The sequence below is a fragment of the Sesamum indicum genome, linkage group LG5 (genome assembly GCF_026168435.1).
Source record: "Sesamum indicum cultivar Baizhima isolate 11 linkage group LG5, ASM2616843v1, whole genome shotgun sequence".
Lineage (NCBI taxonomy): Eukaryota > Viridiplantae > Streptophyta > Magnoliopsida > Lamiales > Pedaliaceae > Sesamum > Sesamum indicum.
Window position 1 is genome coordinate 19,565,541 of NC_142661.1, and position 17,369 is coordinate 19,582,909.

At 34.2% G+C, this 17,369-nt stretch overlaps 3 protein-coding genes across 4 annotated transcripts; 2 read left to right on the forward strand and 1 right to left on the reverse strand.

The window, feature by feature from the left end:
- The first annotated feature begins 2,967 nt into the window (after positions 1 to 2,967).
- LOC105161363 (acylphosphatase family) lies at positions 2,968 to 4,158 on the forward strand. The gene is made up of 2 exons (XM_011079021.3): positions 2,968 to 3,294; positions 3,611 to 4,158. Exons 1-2 carry the CDS (start codon positions 3,013 to 3,015, stop codon positions 3,875 to 3,877), a joined length of 549 nt encoding a protein of 182 aa, XP_011077323.1. The 5' UTR covers positions 2,968 to 3,012; the 3' UTR covers positions 3,878 to 4,158.
- Positions 4,159 to 4,668: 510 nt separating this feature from the next.
- Positions 4,669 to 6,734, reverse strand: LOC105161364 (thylakoid lumen 15.0 kDa protein). The gene is made up of 6 exons (XM_011079022.3): positions 6,331 to 6,734; positions 5,934 to 6,037; positions 5,591 to 5,681; positions 5,433 to 5,501; positions 5,240 to 5,349; positions 4,669 to 5,151 (listed from the first exon to the last, which is right to left on the reverse strand). The coding sequence occupies exons 1-6, from the start codon at positions 6,536 to 6,538 to the stop codon at positions 5,059 to 5,061; spliced, it is 675 nt and encodes a 224-aa protein (XP_011077324.1). The 5' UTR covers positions 6,539 to 6,734; the 3' UTR covers positions 4,669 to 5,058.
- A 2,418-nt stretch (positions 6,735 to 9,152) lies between these two features.
- On the forward strand, positions 9,153 to 12,271 carry TAF8 (TBP-associated factor 8). 2 transcript variants are annotated; one of them, XM_020694091.2, is made up of 3 exons: positions 9,153 to 10,968; positions 11,077 to 11,184; positions 11,797 to 12,271. In XM_020694091.2, exon 1 carries the CDS (start codon positions 9,701 to 9,703, stop codon positions 10,808 to 10,810), a length of 1,110 nt encoding a protein of 369 aa, XP_020549750.2. In that variant the 5' UTR covers positions 9,153 to 9,700; the 3' UTR covers positions 10,811 to 10,968; positions 11,077 to 11,184; positions 11,797 to 12,271. The 2 variants fall into 2 exon arrangements, with proteins under 2 accessions (XP_020549750.2, XP_088736339.1); XM_088880213.1 differs by lacking the exon at positions 11,077 to 11,184.
- The last annotated feature ends 5,098 nt before the right edge of the window (positions 12,272 to 17,369 follow it).

Sequence of the window (17,369 nt, forward strand, 5' to 3'; positions counted from 1 at the left end):
GCTACAGTATTTATACATGATTTTTTTTTAATTAGAGTTTTGACGAAAAATATTAACGTTAGTAAAAAAATATATATTTTGCTATATATAATATTTATTTTCTGCTAAAATCAGTATTTTCTATCTAAATTCTAACGAAAAAAGGTGGGTTGTAAATAGTGAAGTTTTAGAGGGGTATTAGTGTGATTTTATTTTTTTTAAAAAAATATAATTTTATATTTTAAAGAGAGTTTAAGTGAAATTAACCTATTATATATATGTATAACAAAAAAGCGAATCGAGTTATTAACACGAGTATAAATAGATAACAAATATAATAGCATATTAACGGTTAGAACATAATGTGGATCATTTAAAATTAATAAATAATAATTATATTTAAGAATATAAATAATATTTTAGATTTTGGTGTCGCTATGTATGCCATCAATTATAAGAAAAAGTAGGCTTTATTCTTTATATTATTATAAATATATATAAGGAAAAGTAGACTTTATTCTTTATATATATAGTGATAAATCAAGTGAATTTTCATCGTCTCTTTATTTATTTTTTAAAATGAGAAATCTTAGATTTAAATTTACGTTTCTCCTCTATCACTTCTGATCTGTAAACAAATAAAAATATTCAATGAATTTTTTTTAATAATTTTACATTATTTTTATTAAATATGTTAATTTATATGTAATATACACACTAGAAAATGAGAACGTGTATATGTTAATGTTGCCCAACATTTAAGAAAAAATGATATTTAATTGATTCAAAAAATAATAATTATCGTTCATGTAATATCAAAAGTAACTTCCAAAAATAATTTTCATCTGATAAATCAATATATCACATCATTTTGATAATTATATTTAAGATAAAGCATGACTAATAATAGTATATATGATTAATTATTGAAATGATCATGGATAATTTTGCCTTTTCCAATTATATTATCCTCTAACTCTTACAATAGAAATTTTGCACCCATTAAAATATACGTTGTGCCCGTTCTAAAACATATATATATAAAATACAAAGAAATTTTCATTTCGATTTTGTGTAGGATTTGGTCAAATTAAAATAAATGATAAATTATAATTTATCATCTGAACTATATCTGTTTCCATACTTAATTATTTATTTTTTTTTTTGTTTTGTTTAACTCACTTTCTCAACTTTGTGATATTTGCATTTTACCATATACGACTCTTTTCTGATTATTTTTTTATTCGAAAAAAACATCACCTGTAGTGCACATGCTAAGAAAGCATCACCACATTGCCCTTAAACATCACATATGATCTGCATGTGATGTTTTTCTAACAGAAAAGCATCTAGAAAAAACTCATATACGGCAAAATACAATTTCACAACGTTGAGATGATAAGTTAAAAAAAAATTAAATGATAAAATGTAACAATGGATATAGTTCAAATGATAAATCATAAAGTATCATAAAATAAATTATATCAATATGAAATACACTTGTAATATTATTGATGAACAGCCAGTGATATTTTAGTGTTTGAATTAGTTGAATGTGATGAGATGTAAGTTAAAACAAAATCAAAGTCAAGATAGAACAGGCCCTCATGTCGGCATAAAACTGCAAGAAAAATGCGGTTTCAGTACTAGAAAAATATAATGTTTGAACTGCACGCCCTCTTTTCTGAACAAATCTTTACACATAAAGAAATATTGTTATGAGTTCGATTGTTTGAAGGTCGGAGCATGAAACATGCGACACACACACACACACACCCATACCCACACACGAGTGCTTGTTGGTGAAGATTCTTACACCTTTTTTGACTTTGGCCTCCATTCGGATAAGCTCAAACGACTGTGTACATGCCTACCAGAACTATGTCTTTACTTGGCAACAAAAAATATTTTAACCTCGAGTTTCACGAATGTATATTGTTATAGTAATTCTTTTTTATTTTTTTTTATATCATTTGAATGTATCCGTTGATTTGAATTATTAACATATTGAATTAAACTTTTAATATAAATATTTAATAATATATGAATCAGTATATTATGAAACCTGTATGTCTTTAAAGTCAAACCACCAATAATTTCTACTACAATTTTCAATATATTAAGGATTGATTTCTTGGACAGGCCCAATAATTCCTATTATTGAAGACCAATTACGATTGGGTCAAGAAAAGCCCATTAAACCCAGGGACTTTTACCATTAGGGCCCTAATACCTCTTATCACCTGCTTTTATCTAATTTTAGCACTACTAGAAACTTTGGGCTGTGCACTGCGGCGTTTTGGGCTACTTCTGGAGCAATATAATAATTTAAAATTTAACAAAGAGAAGGGAAAAATATAATAATTTTAGTTCTAAGGAATTGGCAAGTTTGATTATGTTTAAATGAAAATTTGTAATTTGGTCTCACAACTTTAAAAATGTGTTAAATTTTAGTCTTTTTCGATCAATTTGACCTGAAAATTCCGTAAAGTCAGCTATACCAACATTTTAATAATGTGGTAGTACAATATATTTGTTTTCAAGAAAATGAATTGGCAAAAATACTATAGAGAAAATTTGTTGTTTAAACTCATTTTTTTTTGTGACTTCTCTCTTGAAACATGAAGAGAAATGGGTGTTAAAAAAAATAATTTAAACGATTCTCTAACAGAATGGACCAAAAATGCTAAAGAAGTAACAGTTTGAGAAGTAAAACTACAATGTCAAATTATTTGAGAACTAAAAACATATAAATGACTTATGTTTGAAAACCCAAACTGCAATATTCTGCTTTTTATATTTATGAAAACCTAAATAAAATTTTAAAAAATAATAATAATAAAAATAGATTCAATGTTCCTACTTTATCTTTTTCTTCTTCCCTTTTTGTATTGGATTTCTGGTGGTAATTAACCTGTGAAGAATATCTTTGGGCCGCCCAAGATTCTTGGATCCACCAAGAGCAAGAACGATCCACACACTTGTCTTTTCCAATATTCTATCAAATCCAAACTCAAAATTGACTGCAACGAAATGGCGATCTCAATCTTGAAATTCCACAGTTTTCGCAAGCAGCTGCTATGGCCGAACAATGGTGGTTTCCGCTGTAGACGATTCACCCAGTTTCCTCTTCTTCTACTGCCTCATCATCGCCCTCTTTTTTCTCATTCTCTACCGCTTCGCCATTGTTTTCGTCTTCATCCTCCTCCTCTTCCTCCTCTGCTCCGACGTCGTCTACACCCTCTACTCTATTCTATGTCCTCGTTGAGCGCCTCCCAGGATGCCGTTAACCCCACCTCCTCCGAAGCTAAAACTGTGAGCGCTTCTTTCTTGTCTGTGCTTTCTTTTAGCAGTGATTGTTACAGTTATCTATCATTTCTTCAGTGTAAGAAATGTTTGACTTTTCGAGAGAAAATCTGTGGTTAATTTCCATGTTTTTGCGTGTATGTTTCATCGCCATGTTTGTCTAGCAGCAATTTACTGAACAAAGTCCAAGTTTTTTATGCATAACGTTCTATGATTTCTGACATATAATTTGCATTTCTGCAATCCTACTTTCTTTCTGCTGCATGCTGAACCCGTTGATTCCCTTGTGCAATTAGAGATACCAATTTCCATGTGTCTTAAACAGGTGAGGATGGTGATAAAGGGAAGGGTGCAGGGGGTGTTCTATAGGAACTGGACGATCGAAAACGCTAAGGAACTGGGCTTGAAGGGTTGGGTCCGAAACCGCAGGGATGGCTCTGTGGAGGCATTATTTTCAGGGAGCCCAGAGAAGGTCCAAGAAATGGAGCAGCGGTGCAGGAGAGGCCCGCCTGACGCCATGGTCACTGGTCTTCAAGTCTTCCCCTCTACTGATGATCCCGGGACGTCGTTTGAGCGTAAGCCAACTGTTTGACTAAATGATCCTTGTATCTGGTTAAAGTATGAGCTGAAGCACTCCTGCTATAGTATTCATTGCCTTTCCTATATAGTTTTCTCTTGATCACCTTATGAGGATGCATGGGTTGTCTTTCTTGTTTGCTCTGTGTCCTTATCATGTTACAAACCGGCAAGGGTGATCAAATATATTTGTATGTGTAGTTTATAGCCACTATTTTCAGTAGTCGATACGGTGTTATAAATATCAATAATGCATTTCTGGGGTTTTGGAATCTCAATAATAATCAGTTCCTCCAAGATCTGTTGGCTTTTTGCTGTTGCATATAGTTTTGGAGATTATGTGGAGTTTGATCCAATATGCTTTGTGCGGTACAAATATTTATATAAGAGTTTGAGCTTAAGGTATTCTTTCAGAGCTTGATCTTCTGTTCCTTCCAATGAGTTACAAAGGATACTACAATACAGGATCAGGGTGGGTTCTTAGACTAGCAGGAGCAGAGTTAGCTGCAGCTTAGGCACAATTATGATTGTTCATGAAAAGTTGCTTTTATCTGTTCATAAACTAGAAAGTTCCATGTAAAACAAGACAGAATGTACAATTGATACATTTCTCCACGTCAATTAATTCAATTTACACAAGACAACCCAGAGATGGATATATATTGCTCATTTGTTTGAGGCCAAAGCACGTGCATGAATAGAGATAGAATTCATTTCCATCACACTGTTAGGCCTGATAATCAAATACCAGCCGAGGAATGCATCAGGTGGGGGGAAGCATGAATGTTAATTTGATGGAATTGAAAGTGCTGCATTAGACGCAAGGATTATATTGGAGAAATAAACAAAGAAGACAACTTTATAGACGTTCTTGAAATAGAGTAAGCTGCAACCAGTTTTCAGAAGGCCATCCTATTATTCTGAAAGAAAAAGACCAAAATGCAGAAGCCAATAGCTAGTACCATTGAAAAGGATGACAGGAACTATATTTAGTTAATATTAATTCCTCATCATGTTATACATAAATGTAATAACTTCACCGATCACAATAAAGCCTTAATATCACGTCTCTCTATTATCGGACAAAATCTTGGTTCTGACATCAATCCAAGGAGGAAAGATGATGATTCCTCAAAGGATTGTGCTAAGAAACAGCAGTAGTAGTTTCAGAGAAACAGAGTCTCAGTGCTGCAGCTTTTATCTTACCTCTGAGCAATTATTTGCACCCGCTGGTTCTCTTAAGCAGGATGATATGGCCATAACAGCAGCTTCAATAGACGCGTCCTCTCCCTGCTTAATATAATGATCATATCAGTAAAATTATCATAAACGAAAGAACATCATTTGACACAATACTAAAGCGACCAATAAGTTTAACCTTCTCTTTCCAGTAAAATATGTTCCCATATTTCCCTGCTAATCGGCTCCAGAAGCTACGTGGTATGTCTAAATCCACTGAAGCCCCAACATTGAAGTTCAGTATATTTCCTGGTTATACACAGCGTCATGTTTAACACGTGAACCCATTATCTAGCTAGTGTAAGAAGAGAACTCCATTTATGGACCAATACCAAATGTGGGATCAGCAACGAATACAATTGTGTTATCATCCACTTTCCAGAAATCCTTGATTGCTAGCCCTACAGAAAAACCGAAAACGCAATCTCTCGTTACATATTTAACATAAAAGAGATAAGTCAGAAAGCTGAACAGACTTCAGCAGCTGTACCAGGCGTATCAGGATAATTCTGAGCCAAAACTCTTAGTTTATATCCTGTATCCTTTTCGAGGGCATCAATCTCCTGCGCAATTCTCTTTTCCTGCAGATCCAGATTGAAGCGTTATGATACAATCCTGAATGCATCTTTACCTGCACAATACTACATTATTTGACAGAATGTAAGACTTGATAGTCTCGTATAACCTGAAAACCAGAGCCTCTACCTAAAAAATGCAAGGAATTTCGAGTTTAGTACAATCAGTAAGAATTAAAGAATTCATTTTCAAAATGCATGTTACCAGCACCCAAATTTCTCAGAAATTGAAATGGAACAATCAAGAAAGAGCCCCACCTGGCCATCTGACAGGAACCCAGCAACATCAATTACGGTAGTAAACTCTTTAGGTAGCAATTCTGGCTTGTTCACCCCAATCTTTCCCTCAGCAAATCCTACTCCTACAAAGTCCCAGGGCATAGAAATATATGCATGTTTGTCACAAAAATGAGAATCTTCCTTGGGATTTAAGTAAAAAAATCAACAAAAAAATACCCAATTACACAGAATTAACCATAGAAGTAAGGTATCATACATGTGAAAGCAATGAGAATTAAATGGAACCGGCGCAAACACATGATGCAGATTTGTCCAAAAATCGCATAAAAAACATCAACAGCACGTAATTTTCTTTGGTATAGTCAAGAATTACTACACGGAGTTGGAGAGGCGCGGAATGAAGAAGGTAACTGACCAGTGAGGGAGAGAGCAAGAGCAAGAGAGCCAGACAGCAAGAAATTCAAAGACTTGGACCGAACAGAAGAAACCCATTGCGGAAACTGCAGTGAATTCCGCGATTGCGGTGTCTTTTGGGACAGCGATGCTTTCATGGGATTTGTGAGGAGGAGAGGATTGTGTCGGAGATTAAGAGATGGAGGATGTAACTGCAGAAGAAACGCCATTCGGTACTGACGACAAAGTGAAGAATCTTGAATTGGAGGTTTTATGTTGGATAAGATGAGAAGATCATCGGAGTCGATTATTGCTAGTCCCGGGAGAGGAATTTATTGTCGTCCGCAATGGAAGTTGAAATGGGTGCATAGCATAGCAGCATAGGCTCCGCACACGTGGACTGAAACGAACCTCAGTAAACTCAACTAATTGTCTGGCTTTTCTGTATTTTAAATGAAGTAGTGCTGATCATATTGAATGTTCCGTAATCTCTTAACGTGATCATTATTTATTTATTAAGCAGAATGTAATAATATTCATTAAAGTGTAAAAGAATATATTGTACTTGAATCTATAACTTTAAAATTTCGAAGTTCATAATTTCATTTATCATACTAAAGAAAATTCAAAATAAAAGCCATTTAACACTGAGCATTTGAATAAGTAACCTAACAGGTTAGCCCGATACAGGTTGGGCCAGAGGCTTTGCTCCTCCCACCACACCACTTGATCTCTGCAATTCATTTACACAAATCATTTATATCTTTTGTATAATTAAAAAATCACACCTATCAATCAAAAAGTGAAGCGTATGTCAATTTTTAAAAAAACATGAAAGAATTATATAAATGATATTCACGTTTCTACGAATGTATGTGTATTTGTATAAATAGACGGGTAGGCTGAATGTAATTATCCTTATATAAACAAAGAAAGGAGTATGCAAACATCAACATGAGACACAGCCTAACAAAGAAACAAGAGAAGAAAACCAATAGTTAGATGGGCCAAGAGAGCAGCAACAGTAATAATGGTCATGCCCCTCAATGTGGGTTAATCTTTTTCAGGCCTACAGCAAAAAACCAGATGCACCTTGACTTGGCTTACTTGTTTCATGCACACAACTCACAGTCCTGATAGTCGGTACGAACCGCAGCTAAAAATTTCAAGAAGTAACAAATATCTTAATTTCTTAGTTTCCTATTGAGGGAAAGGGGATGACAGAATTTAAAGGCCTAATTTTCTGAGAAGTTGAGATTCAGAAGAAACCAAGCTACTGGAGAAAGAAGATTAGGGGAAGTAAACAGGGCTGTTGAAGTAGTACGAGTCTCGTACATCTTTGTCCATCTGATTCCACTGCCAAAAATTAAAATCAAATGTAAGAAACAAAATCATATAACACACTACCATTTTTTCATAAATTATACAGCACCTGCATGTATGTGTGAATGCTGCTGTTGTGTAAGAATTTGAAACTCAGCTCATTAGGAGTACCTTAAATTTGTAAGGCTGTTTCTTCTCCCGGTGATATTGCTCAAATAGCATTGCTTTGTCATGCCAACTGCATAAGTATCAACATGTGCATTGCCAATTAAAAAAGAAGGTAAAAAATATAGAAAGATTTGTGAACACATAAGGCAACACAATGATCCTCAACCAACAAAGAGGGTCTGTTTCCATTTCCCTGCCAAGACAGAACGGGCTCGGAACTAAGAGTTCTCCCACCAACCAGGAGGAAAAAGGTTCCATTGCAGCAATCACAATCACCAGACTTACTGATACTTCTCCCTGAGCAATTATTTTTACAAATCACAAGCAATGACCTCCATCAGGACATTTCTTGCCAGATCTTGGGATTCCCCTGCGTTCATGTGAAATTCATTTAACTGTTTGTATCTCTCTGACACCTGTCCACTATCAATGTCCTTCATGACTTAACAAATCAACATAGATCTCAGTCTGATCAAGATCAGCCGTCATATTAAAGTCAATTCGCAAATGCACTTCTGCAGGGCAGTGAAAAAAATCCCCCGATATTTAAGGATGCAACACAGAGACGTCCGTTCCCAATATTCAACATGAACAAATTCCAGTACAAAAATATCCAGCCAACATGAGGCTTCTTAACCAGAGACATCATAGGAAGTCTAAGTGGAGCACACTAGCGACGTGTTTGGGTATTGGAAACATTATTGGAATTGAGCAAAACCCTATTCGGACATTGAATGAAAACACGTGCAATTCCAATTCCATGGCTTCAATTCCCAAACACTGAACGAAATCCAACTCTTCCAAGGGTATAAAGCCATTCAGTACACAACACACCGAGATCATACCCAAAAACTTCAATAACAGAGATTAGAGTTAACACATAAATGGTACATATACTTGAATTGATTGCAGGTTTGCCACATGTAGGGATTGAAGCATGTGAGGGCGGAGAAGGCGGCAGACCCGACCCATATGTTCTTGAACCGGTGAAGGCCCGAGTGTGGAACCCCTGGGTCGCAGGGTACACTTGTGATACATTCATTTATTGTTACACTTGTGATTCACGTGAAATCATATAATTCATGCTCAAAGTATAATTTTTATTACCTTAATATTTCTCGAAACCTTAAGCATTTATTATCTAGGATGAATTTAACTTAAGCATCAAAATAATATAATTGAATTCTGATTGGTTACAATAATTTGGTAGGATGTGGTGGTTGTATAAGGTAAACAAGATTTAAAATACCCCCTAGCAATTAGCATTTGAAATGTATGTAATTTTCAATGTGTAAGGTTTATATAGAGCCATACTCCATGTCTGACGCTGCCTATAAATACCCCTTTCAGGGCCTTTTTCTAACTTCTCTTTCCTTTTCGACCTCTCTCTCTCTCTCTGTCGATCCATATTTCCATTTTCAGTTTCCCAGTAGGGTTTTATCACTCCACCATTAAATCCCAGTTTCATTTCCCCCCAAAACTGTCCTCTTCAAAAAGTTAAAACCCTAGAGCGGTCATTTTTTCCTTTCTCTCTAGGGTTTTATCACAATTGAATTCAATCCGGTTCCTTGCTCATCATACCGTTGCAAGTTTGTCAAATTCGGAGATCGGACAGAAAATTGCATCTGTTGTAAGTGTTCGTAATTCACTGGCAATTTATATACAGTAGCTCGTTGTTTGGGCGTATGTATAGCGATACATCGACAGTCGTTGTTTTCCCTGCTTCGCTGTTATTTCAGCTGGATTTCTAGGGTTTTTTTTTTTCTTTTCTTTTCTGGGAGACGGCTTCTTTTTAGTTTTTATGGTTCCCTGAATTTTTGCTGGTGGTGGTGGATTTTGTGAGTTGAGAATTTCTAGGGTTTCGGGGTCTTAAGAACGCTAAATGATTCTGGAATCTGAACATGAACGATGGAGGTGAAGCGGAGGCCAAGAGTGACGTACCGAGTACTTCAGTTATTCGATATGGTCCCGGTGATTTTGGCCGAGCTATATCAAGAATTGCAGTGGCTCAGGTATGCGAAAGCATTGGATTTGGGGGATTCAATGAGTCTGCTCTAGATTCGCTTGCTGATGTTGCGATTAGGTACATCTGTGACCTGGGTAAAACCTCAAAATTTTATGCCAATTTAGCTGGTAGAACAGAGTGCAATGTGTTTGATGTTGTTCAAGGATTGGAAGACATTGGGATGTCGCAAGGGTTTTCGGGTGCTTCACAGATTCATACTGATTGTGTAGTGAGTTCAGGTGCTATAAAAGAGATTAAAGAGTATGTAGAGATGGCTGAGGAGATACCTTTTGCTCAACCAGTCCCGCGGTTTCCTGTGATTAGAGAACGGAAAATGATACCTAGTTTTGTGCAAATGGGTGAGACTCCAAGTTTGAAGCACGTACCAGCATGGTTGCCTGCATTCCCTGATCCTCACACGTATGTAAGGACACCTGTTTGGAATGAGCGGGTTTCTGATCCTCGGGCAGATAAGATTGAGCTAGCAAGGCAGCATAGAAAGGCCGAAAGATCTTTGTTAAGCTTGCAGCAGCGTCTGATGTCTAATGGGTCATCAGTGGCTGCAACCTCTGCTGAACCAGATGATGGGGGAAATGGATTGGGAGTTAAAATGGAGAACCCATTTTTAGCTAACCCTTTACAGGCTGGAGAGAGAGACGTGTCACCTGTTAATCTGCCAGCAAAGCTTTCTGTTGAGAAGCACACAGAAAAGCATGTCTCTTTGCTGGAGACATTTGCTCCCGCAATTGAGGCAATGAGAGATGGGCTTGAATCTGGAAGTGATGGGGAGAAAATTCTTCCGAAAAAGAGGACTTCTGTTTATTTGGAGTTCAAGAGTGGCAAAAAAGTGTTTGGTGAACCATTGGATTTGAGGATTAGGAACAAGGCTGGTGGGAGAACGGCCTCTTGGTTCGGACGCGAGGATGAAAAAGATGACAAGAAGAGGAGGGTGGAATTTATACTACGGCAGTCCATGGAAAACCAGCAGGAGCTTCCTCAGTTGTAAATTTGTAGTTCCTTGAATGACATTGAATGACTAATGTTCAGGAAAATAGCAGTTAATTAGGTTAGTCAAATTCAAAACATACTGTAGTTGTGCTTGTGAATGTGGTGCTAATCCATTTAGGATCGGAACAGCTTAAGGCATTTTTCGAGATATGTCAGGTCTTTTCTCAAATTCTTCTGTTGTTGACATTGATTTTTTAATGAATGAAACTGTAGCTTTTTCTTAGCTCTACCCCTCTCAGTCAGTATATGTCAATTTGTTGGCAGCTCTATTGTGCCATTGATTATTCACATTCCTTGCAATTCTATGAGAGTTTTCCATGGAAGTGCTGCTTTATTTTGGATGCTCTAGCAAACATCCCACCAACACACAAAGTACGTGCAGAATGATGCAAACATTTTCTTCTATTCAACAATATCTCTTTCTTTACATCTGTCTATTTCTAGACTGGTAGATAGAGTTGGTATACATAATGTACTTTGAGCAATAAAACCTTCTACTAGATGAATTTCAACCAAGCAATAGAAGACACTTAGAATGCATTATTTTGTCTTTGGTATGAAATATATTGAATTTCTGTGTTTCATTATCACTTTTAGGTATTTTTTTTTTAAAATCTACAGTAATCATGATTCTGTGTGGGGATGGGTGCCAGAATTTTGTGGAATAGCGTCTTAAGTTGTTCAGGAATTTGAGTAGTTCCAGTGTTTCAGCTCATTTTGTTGTGTGATTAAAGATTGGGCTATCTGGCAAAATGAACTGGAGCGGGGTAACTTCTGTTGAATGGATTATGTGGGAGTCATTGTAGACTTACACATCCAGCTACCATCTGCTGGAATGGAGAGAGGATTGAAATGGTGGATTTCTTGCATCTGGAGTATCTTATTTCGAGTGCCTTACTACATGTAGCTCGGTACATGGAACATCTTACATATATCAATTGTCTTGTTGGAATTTCTTCAAATGTGCCCTGATATTTTTTGCAGCTCATCTGCTTCCTTATGGCTAACACGCCTTGTTGCTGAAATCCAAATTCTCTCTACGCTGCTTCCAGTAACCTGACAATAGGAGGATGTCAAACCAATGCTAGAAGGATCTTCTTTGGCTCACCATTCTCAGTGGTAAGGACTAAGAAACTGCTTGCTCTGGATGGCATAAGTAGTCATCAAGCATTTTGTTCCCAATTAATGAGGTAACTGAAATTCTTTTACCCTTTATTGTACATTTTACTCTCAGAAAGAAGCTGCTCAATCTGCATTTTGGTGCAGACTGCACTCTTCTGTTCCTTTTCCACATTCTTGCTCCTCAACAACCTAAAGTTTGTTGGTTTTGCCTCTTTTCTTTATTAATCATCAAGCAAACTGTTATTAGTATGTGCAGACAATAGAGACTTCTATAGTTTTTCATTCTTTGCAGAACCACAAACAAAGAGAGTATTTGCAAGGACTAGTTCATGCTCTAGTGTTTGAATGTCATATTTATTTCACCAGTTGTTTGACCTTTTTTTGCTGTTTGCTAGTAATCAATACAGGGATGTTGCACAATATCACTTGAGCTTCACATACATGTCCAAAGGAAAAGATGTCGCTATCATGAAATCCAAACTGGCAGATAAGGTCACCACCCTGCTTTTCACGAACCATTAGGATCCTGAAGCACATTCTATTATTAAAGAAAACTACTAAAATCGGAGAATGAGGTGGAGGTTTTGCTTCATGAAGTCAAGTTTCATTTTCACTCACAATGTACATGATACAAGTCCCAATCCTGGCTGTCCTCTAAGTATGCACAAGCGGCAATTCTGCAGCACCCTGAGGGTCTGTTTACATTTTGGTACACGGGTGGATTGGGCTAGAAATCCACGCTTATACCTCATTTTCATTTCTTGATTTCGGCCCAGCCTATATCCAAGAAGCTCGGGATCACCTCAACTAGGCTGGATTTTAAATCAGACCAGCAGGGGGTGAGATTCACAAATCCAGCCCATGTGGCTGGAAAGCTGGGTTAAAAGTCCATAATAACCCTGTGTTTGCCAGATAGAATTTCTTGCAATAGTATGGAACCAAATTTTTCTTCATCTCTCCCTTTGCGTCGCCACCGTACCTTCTTCCTCCACCGACCTTTGTGCCACCACCATATTTTCTTCCTCCACGTCGTCCTTGTTCCTCAACTCTTCTTTTCCTTCCTCTTTCCTCCCATACTCATTGGTCGACTTTTTCTGTTACATATATATTATCATTATATATAAGTCGTCTCTACACACAAAGACACACACACAGATGGAGAGAGAGCGAGGGAGGGAGGGAGGTGGAGAGTGAATATTAGGTGCAGTGAATGTAATTGGGCAGCGAGAGATGATACAATCTATCTATCTATATATATAAGAATATATATAGTAGTTGCATGTATTTATACATGTCCTTGGGATCTTGGAACTTTGCCACGTCTATATGTGAAATGCACTAATAATAATATTAATCTTTTGTCTATAATAATTTAAGTCTATTAATTTAAAAACATACATCATTAGAAAATTCATATTTTTATTCCAGAATTTATCATACAATGTAAATAACAATCACTTAACAGATTTTTAAAAACTCAAATTATCCATTATAGTAGACATTGTTTATAACTCATTAAATTATCTTATCCAATCATTTTATTTTGACCGGTTCCTATGAACCTGTTACTCCACCTACAAAAGTAAATGGACCCTGATATTGCCGCAATTGGAGACCTGTTTCATCTGAAGGGGGCGAATTGGCAAGAACTTACAACAGCCCACATGAATAACCATTCCTCCTGTTATCAACTCCATCAAAATCAAGGTGTGCGCTTGTTTTCGTTTACAAAAATGGGCTAATTTCACCAAGCTAGATAAGTGACAGTTTGTATGCCTTGGGCTTTCTGGTTAGACCTCCAACAAGCGAGTAATACTTAAATTCAGACTCATTCCAATACTTAGTATCCGTATCTATGACCAATAATTTTACATCAGACACAAACTTGGACTCAGACATGCAGAGATAAATGTTTTAGATATTAGAATACATATAGGTACGTATATCGATATGGGTAAAATGTTTAGTACCCAAATGATTATCTATGCGTTAATTTACAATTATTTAATTTAAACTTTTAATGAATCAATTAGATTTTGTGCATATTTTAGTTATTTTTTACTTTGATACCTCAACAAAATTTTTTAGAGTACATAAAATTTGCTTCAACTTGGTACAGATTCAAAGGGAAAAAGATTTATCCCAAAGTGATAACCTATTTTTCATACTTATGTTTAGTTGGCAGTTCTTAAATTGTAATTCATTTTTTAATCTATCTCAATTTCGTAATTGATTACTGGTACTTTAGGTCAAGATAAACTATGATCAATCTGCACCTTTTGAAAATTTGAAAAATAAAAATATTTTATTGATTGATAACTCAAAAAATATTTCTTAACAAGTCAAGGTAACATGTCGAATCAATTCATTCATTTTCTTAAAGAAAAAAACAAATATTTCATTTTGATATATGTTTAAAATTTGAAAATTTTTAATTTTAGAAAGTTATTATGAAAAAAATTAAGACAAAAAATAATGGGTAAGAGAAAGACCTAATTCTGTTGTTTTGCGTGTAACATGAGTAACAATATAATACGTATATTATGAGTAGAATCTGAATTAAGCCATAAGGTATATAAGTAATCATTATGCCTATTTATTATCTATGTTCGAATAGAGAAATATTTATTATTATTATTAAATAAAACAAAAGTTGTACACTTATTTGTTTTATTTATTTGATATGGCGATATGGAAAAAAAAAAAAAAAGCATCAATACTATTTAGGTATTTCTATTTTTTGTGGAAGGAGAGAAGTTCTTTAAGGAAGTATTGTCTAAGGTTTTAGGCCGAAGTTTTTCATACCTGTCCACTATCAATGTACTTAAGTATCTAGCAAAGTTGAAATAGTAAAAGTGTGACATTGTTTTTTAGAATTTGTTTTTAGCATATTTGAAAAGGTAAAAAGGATTTATCTTTTTATGTTGGATTAACTAAAATATGAGAAAAAAATTACCGCAGTGCGTGTGTACATACATGTAGACATATAAATTTTGAGTCTTCGAGAAGTGGCACGAGTTTAATGGTCATAAGGAATGGCGTTACACGCTTAATTGGGACTTTCCCTTTTTGAATATTTTTTGTCTATATAATAAAATAAAACGCGTGTAACTATTAAATGAAAGATATTTTTTGAGATTGATTTAATTTTCACATTTCTTCTCTCTTTTCGTAAGATCTGTAGCAATGGGTTTTGAATCATTCATTTTTTATGCGATTCGTTCTCTCATTTTAACATCATTTTGAATTTGTATATTAATGATCTATTCTTCCGATAATCCATCAAGCGACATGAATTTTCATGGTGAAATTATTCACTTTTCATCAAGAATTAATTCATTCTATAAAAGATTCTACGGAGGTTGAATCAACGTTTATCGAGATACGAATTTCATAGCAGATCAATGCCAATGACGACGAGATATCAACAAGGTAATCAATTACTTATTTCTAGAATTATTTGCTTAATCTTTGTGTAAACCCTACAAATAATTGATAAGAAGAAGATTAACTTGTTGAGATCTACTTGTTATGTTCTAGCACTGATAGATGTTTTTACATTCTAAATTTTAGTGGAATTATTTTGTCAAATATAACCAACTTTTTAGATTAATATTTAATAATATATAATTATTGTTTTAGTGTTTATTGATTTGAAGGATGGATACAAAAAATATTTCTTTTTTTTTTAATAAAGTACTAATTAAGATTTTCATTTTTATTACTTCTTGTAGATTGATTATCAGTTTTTTGTTCCAACCATTAGTTAAAAGCCCTTAATTTAAATTTTAGTTGCTTTTGTTTATAATTCTAATTGTGGTCACCAATTAATTATTTGAAACATTTTGTTATTTATTTCATTTGTTTAAATTGTACATGCATATAATAATTTTCAATTGTTGAATATTATGTGTTCATAACTGTTGTAGATGCTAAATTATTATCGTTGTTGTTGTTATTGTTCTTAATCTTACTATAATTACTGTTGTGTTAGAAATATATGAAATTATAGCAACCATGTCTTTGTCTCATAAATCATGCATATGTATATGAATGTATATATATATATATTTTTTTTGAGGACGCGTAACAGGAGAACTTCTCAAATGGTCATCCATCCTCGTTGAATATATTTTTTGGTTGATATATTAACAATCATGAGATTTATTTGAAAATCATTTGTAATAACAAGGTCGCTGTCATATTTGATTTTATAGATGAGTTATCTTCTCCGTATTCCAAAAATACTTTGTTTTGTTTTTATTTTTATTATTATTAAGTCGTCTGTTTCTATCACTTTGCGATTTATATCTTACTACATCCCATTACTATAATATATACCTAGTTTGCAAGTTTATAATATTAATATAATTGAATTATTTCTATCGCTTTTTAAAATATTTCAACATATTTATATTTTTTTCACATAGATTTTTAATTTGACTAATTAAACTTGATATATTGGTGAATGATATGTTTTTAGAAAAAAAATTGTGAAACTTCACTATAAATTATGGTTTGTTGTTCATAAGATTTTTAATTTCACTGACTAGGTTTCTTCTTGTTGTCGTTGTTATTGTTCTGGTTGGAGGTGGCAAATGGGCGGGTTAGGTCGAGTTTGGGTTGGGTCTGAATGAACGGGTTCAAATTGGGTTGGATTGTAAATGGGTTGTGTCGGGTTAATATAAATCATTTGGATATAAAGATTCCAAAATTTCACGCAATGGGAAGAGAAAATGATAATATTTGAACTATTAAAAAAGATAATACAATGGGATGATTTATATACGTGTCTAAGTCAGAAAATTAAATTCAAATTGTAAGTTGAACAATACAATGGGATGATTCATATATGAAATTTGATTTTTGGAAGTGAAATTGGTCAAAACAAAATTATTCAAATATGAGAGAAATAGGTAAGATTTTTATTTCTTAGTAAACAAAAAATTTAAATATTTAAGAACCTAAATAGGGGTGGAAGTGAATATATTATAAGGCATAGAGGGCCATGAACGTGATCCCTTTTTGGTCAAGCAAATTGCCTTTTGTGCCATATAATATTGGAAAGATGACAATTCTATTACATAATTTCTAATTAAATAGAGGACATAAGTATCTTATTTCGAATTAATTAGTACTATATTATTTGTATAATTTTTATTTCCATTGCAATGTAACTAGTCGTCATGATTTCGCTATTTTTATTTTACTTTTATGTAATATTTCTGTTTAGATATTATTAATTAATTTCTTGCAAAAGATATGATACTACGATGCCAAAAGAAAATGTTTATAATAGTTTAGTAATAATTTAAAGTCAATTTCCTGAGTGATTTCTGGATTGAAGTGTATTATATTGATTTAAGATATAGTAAAATCATCAACTTGGTGTTCCTTTTATTATTATTATGATTATTGTTAGGATTTTAATATGC

What these genes read in the sequence shown, in the direction of transcription:
- LOC105161364 (XM_011079022.3), bottom strand. Translation starts at nt 6,538, where the DNA reads ATGGCGTTTCTTCTGCAGTTACATCCTCCATCTCTTAATCTCCGACAC. An exon ending in GGTTCCTGTCAGATGGCCAG is followed by an intron (nt 5,682 to 5,933) that starts GTGGGGCTCTTT and finishes CTGGATCTGCAG; the next exon opens with GAAAAGAGAATTGCGCAGGA. An exon ending in CGTTGCTGATCCCACATTTG is followed by an intron (nt 5,350 to 5,432) that starts GTATTGGTCCAT and finishes GTGTATAACCAG; the next exon opens with GAAATATACTGAACTTCAAT.
- LOC105161363 (XM_011079021.3), top strand. Translation starts at nt 3,013, where the DNA reads ATGGCGATCTCAATCTTGAAATTCCACAGTTTTCGCAAGCAGCTGCTA. An exon ending in CCTCCTCCGAAGCTAAAACT is followed by an intron (nt 3,295 to 3,610) that starts GTGAGCGCTTCT and finishes TGTCTTAAACAG; the next exon opens with GTGAGGATGGTGATAAAGGG.
- TAF8 (XM_020694091.2), top strand. Translation starts at nt 9,701, where the DNA reads ATGAACGATGGAGGTGAAGCGGAGGCCAAGAGTGACGTACCGAGTACT.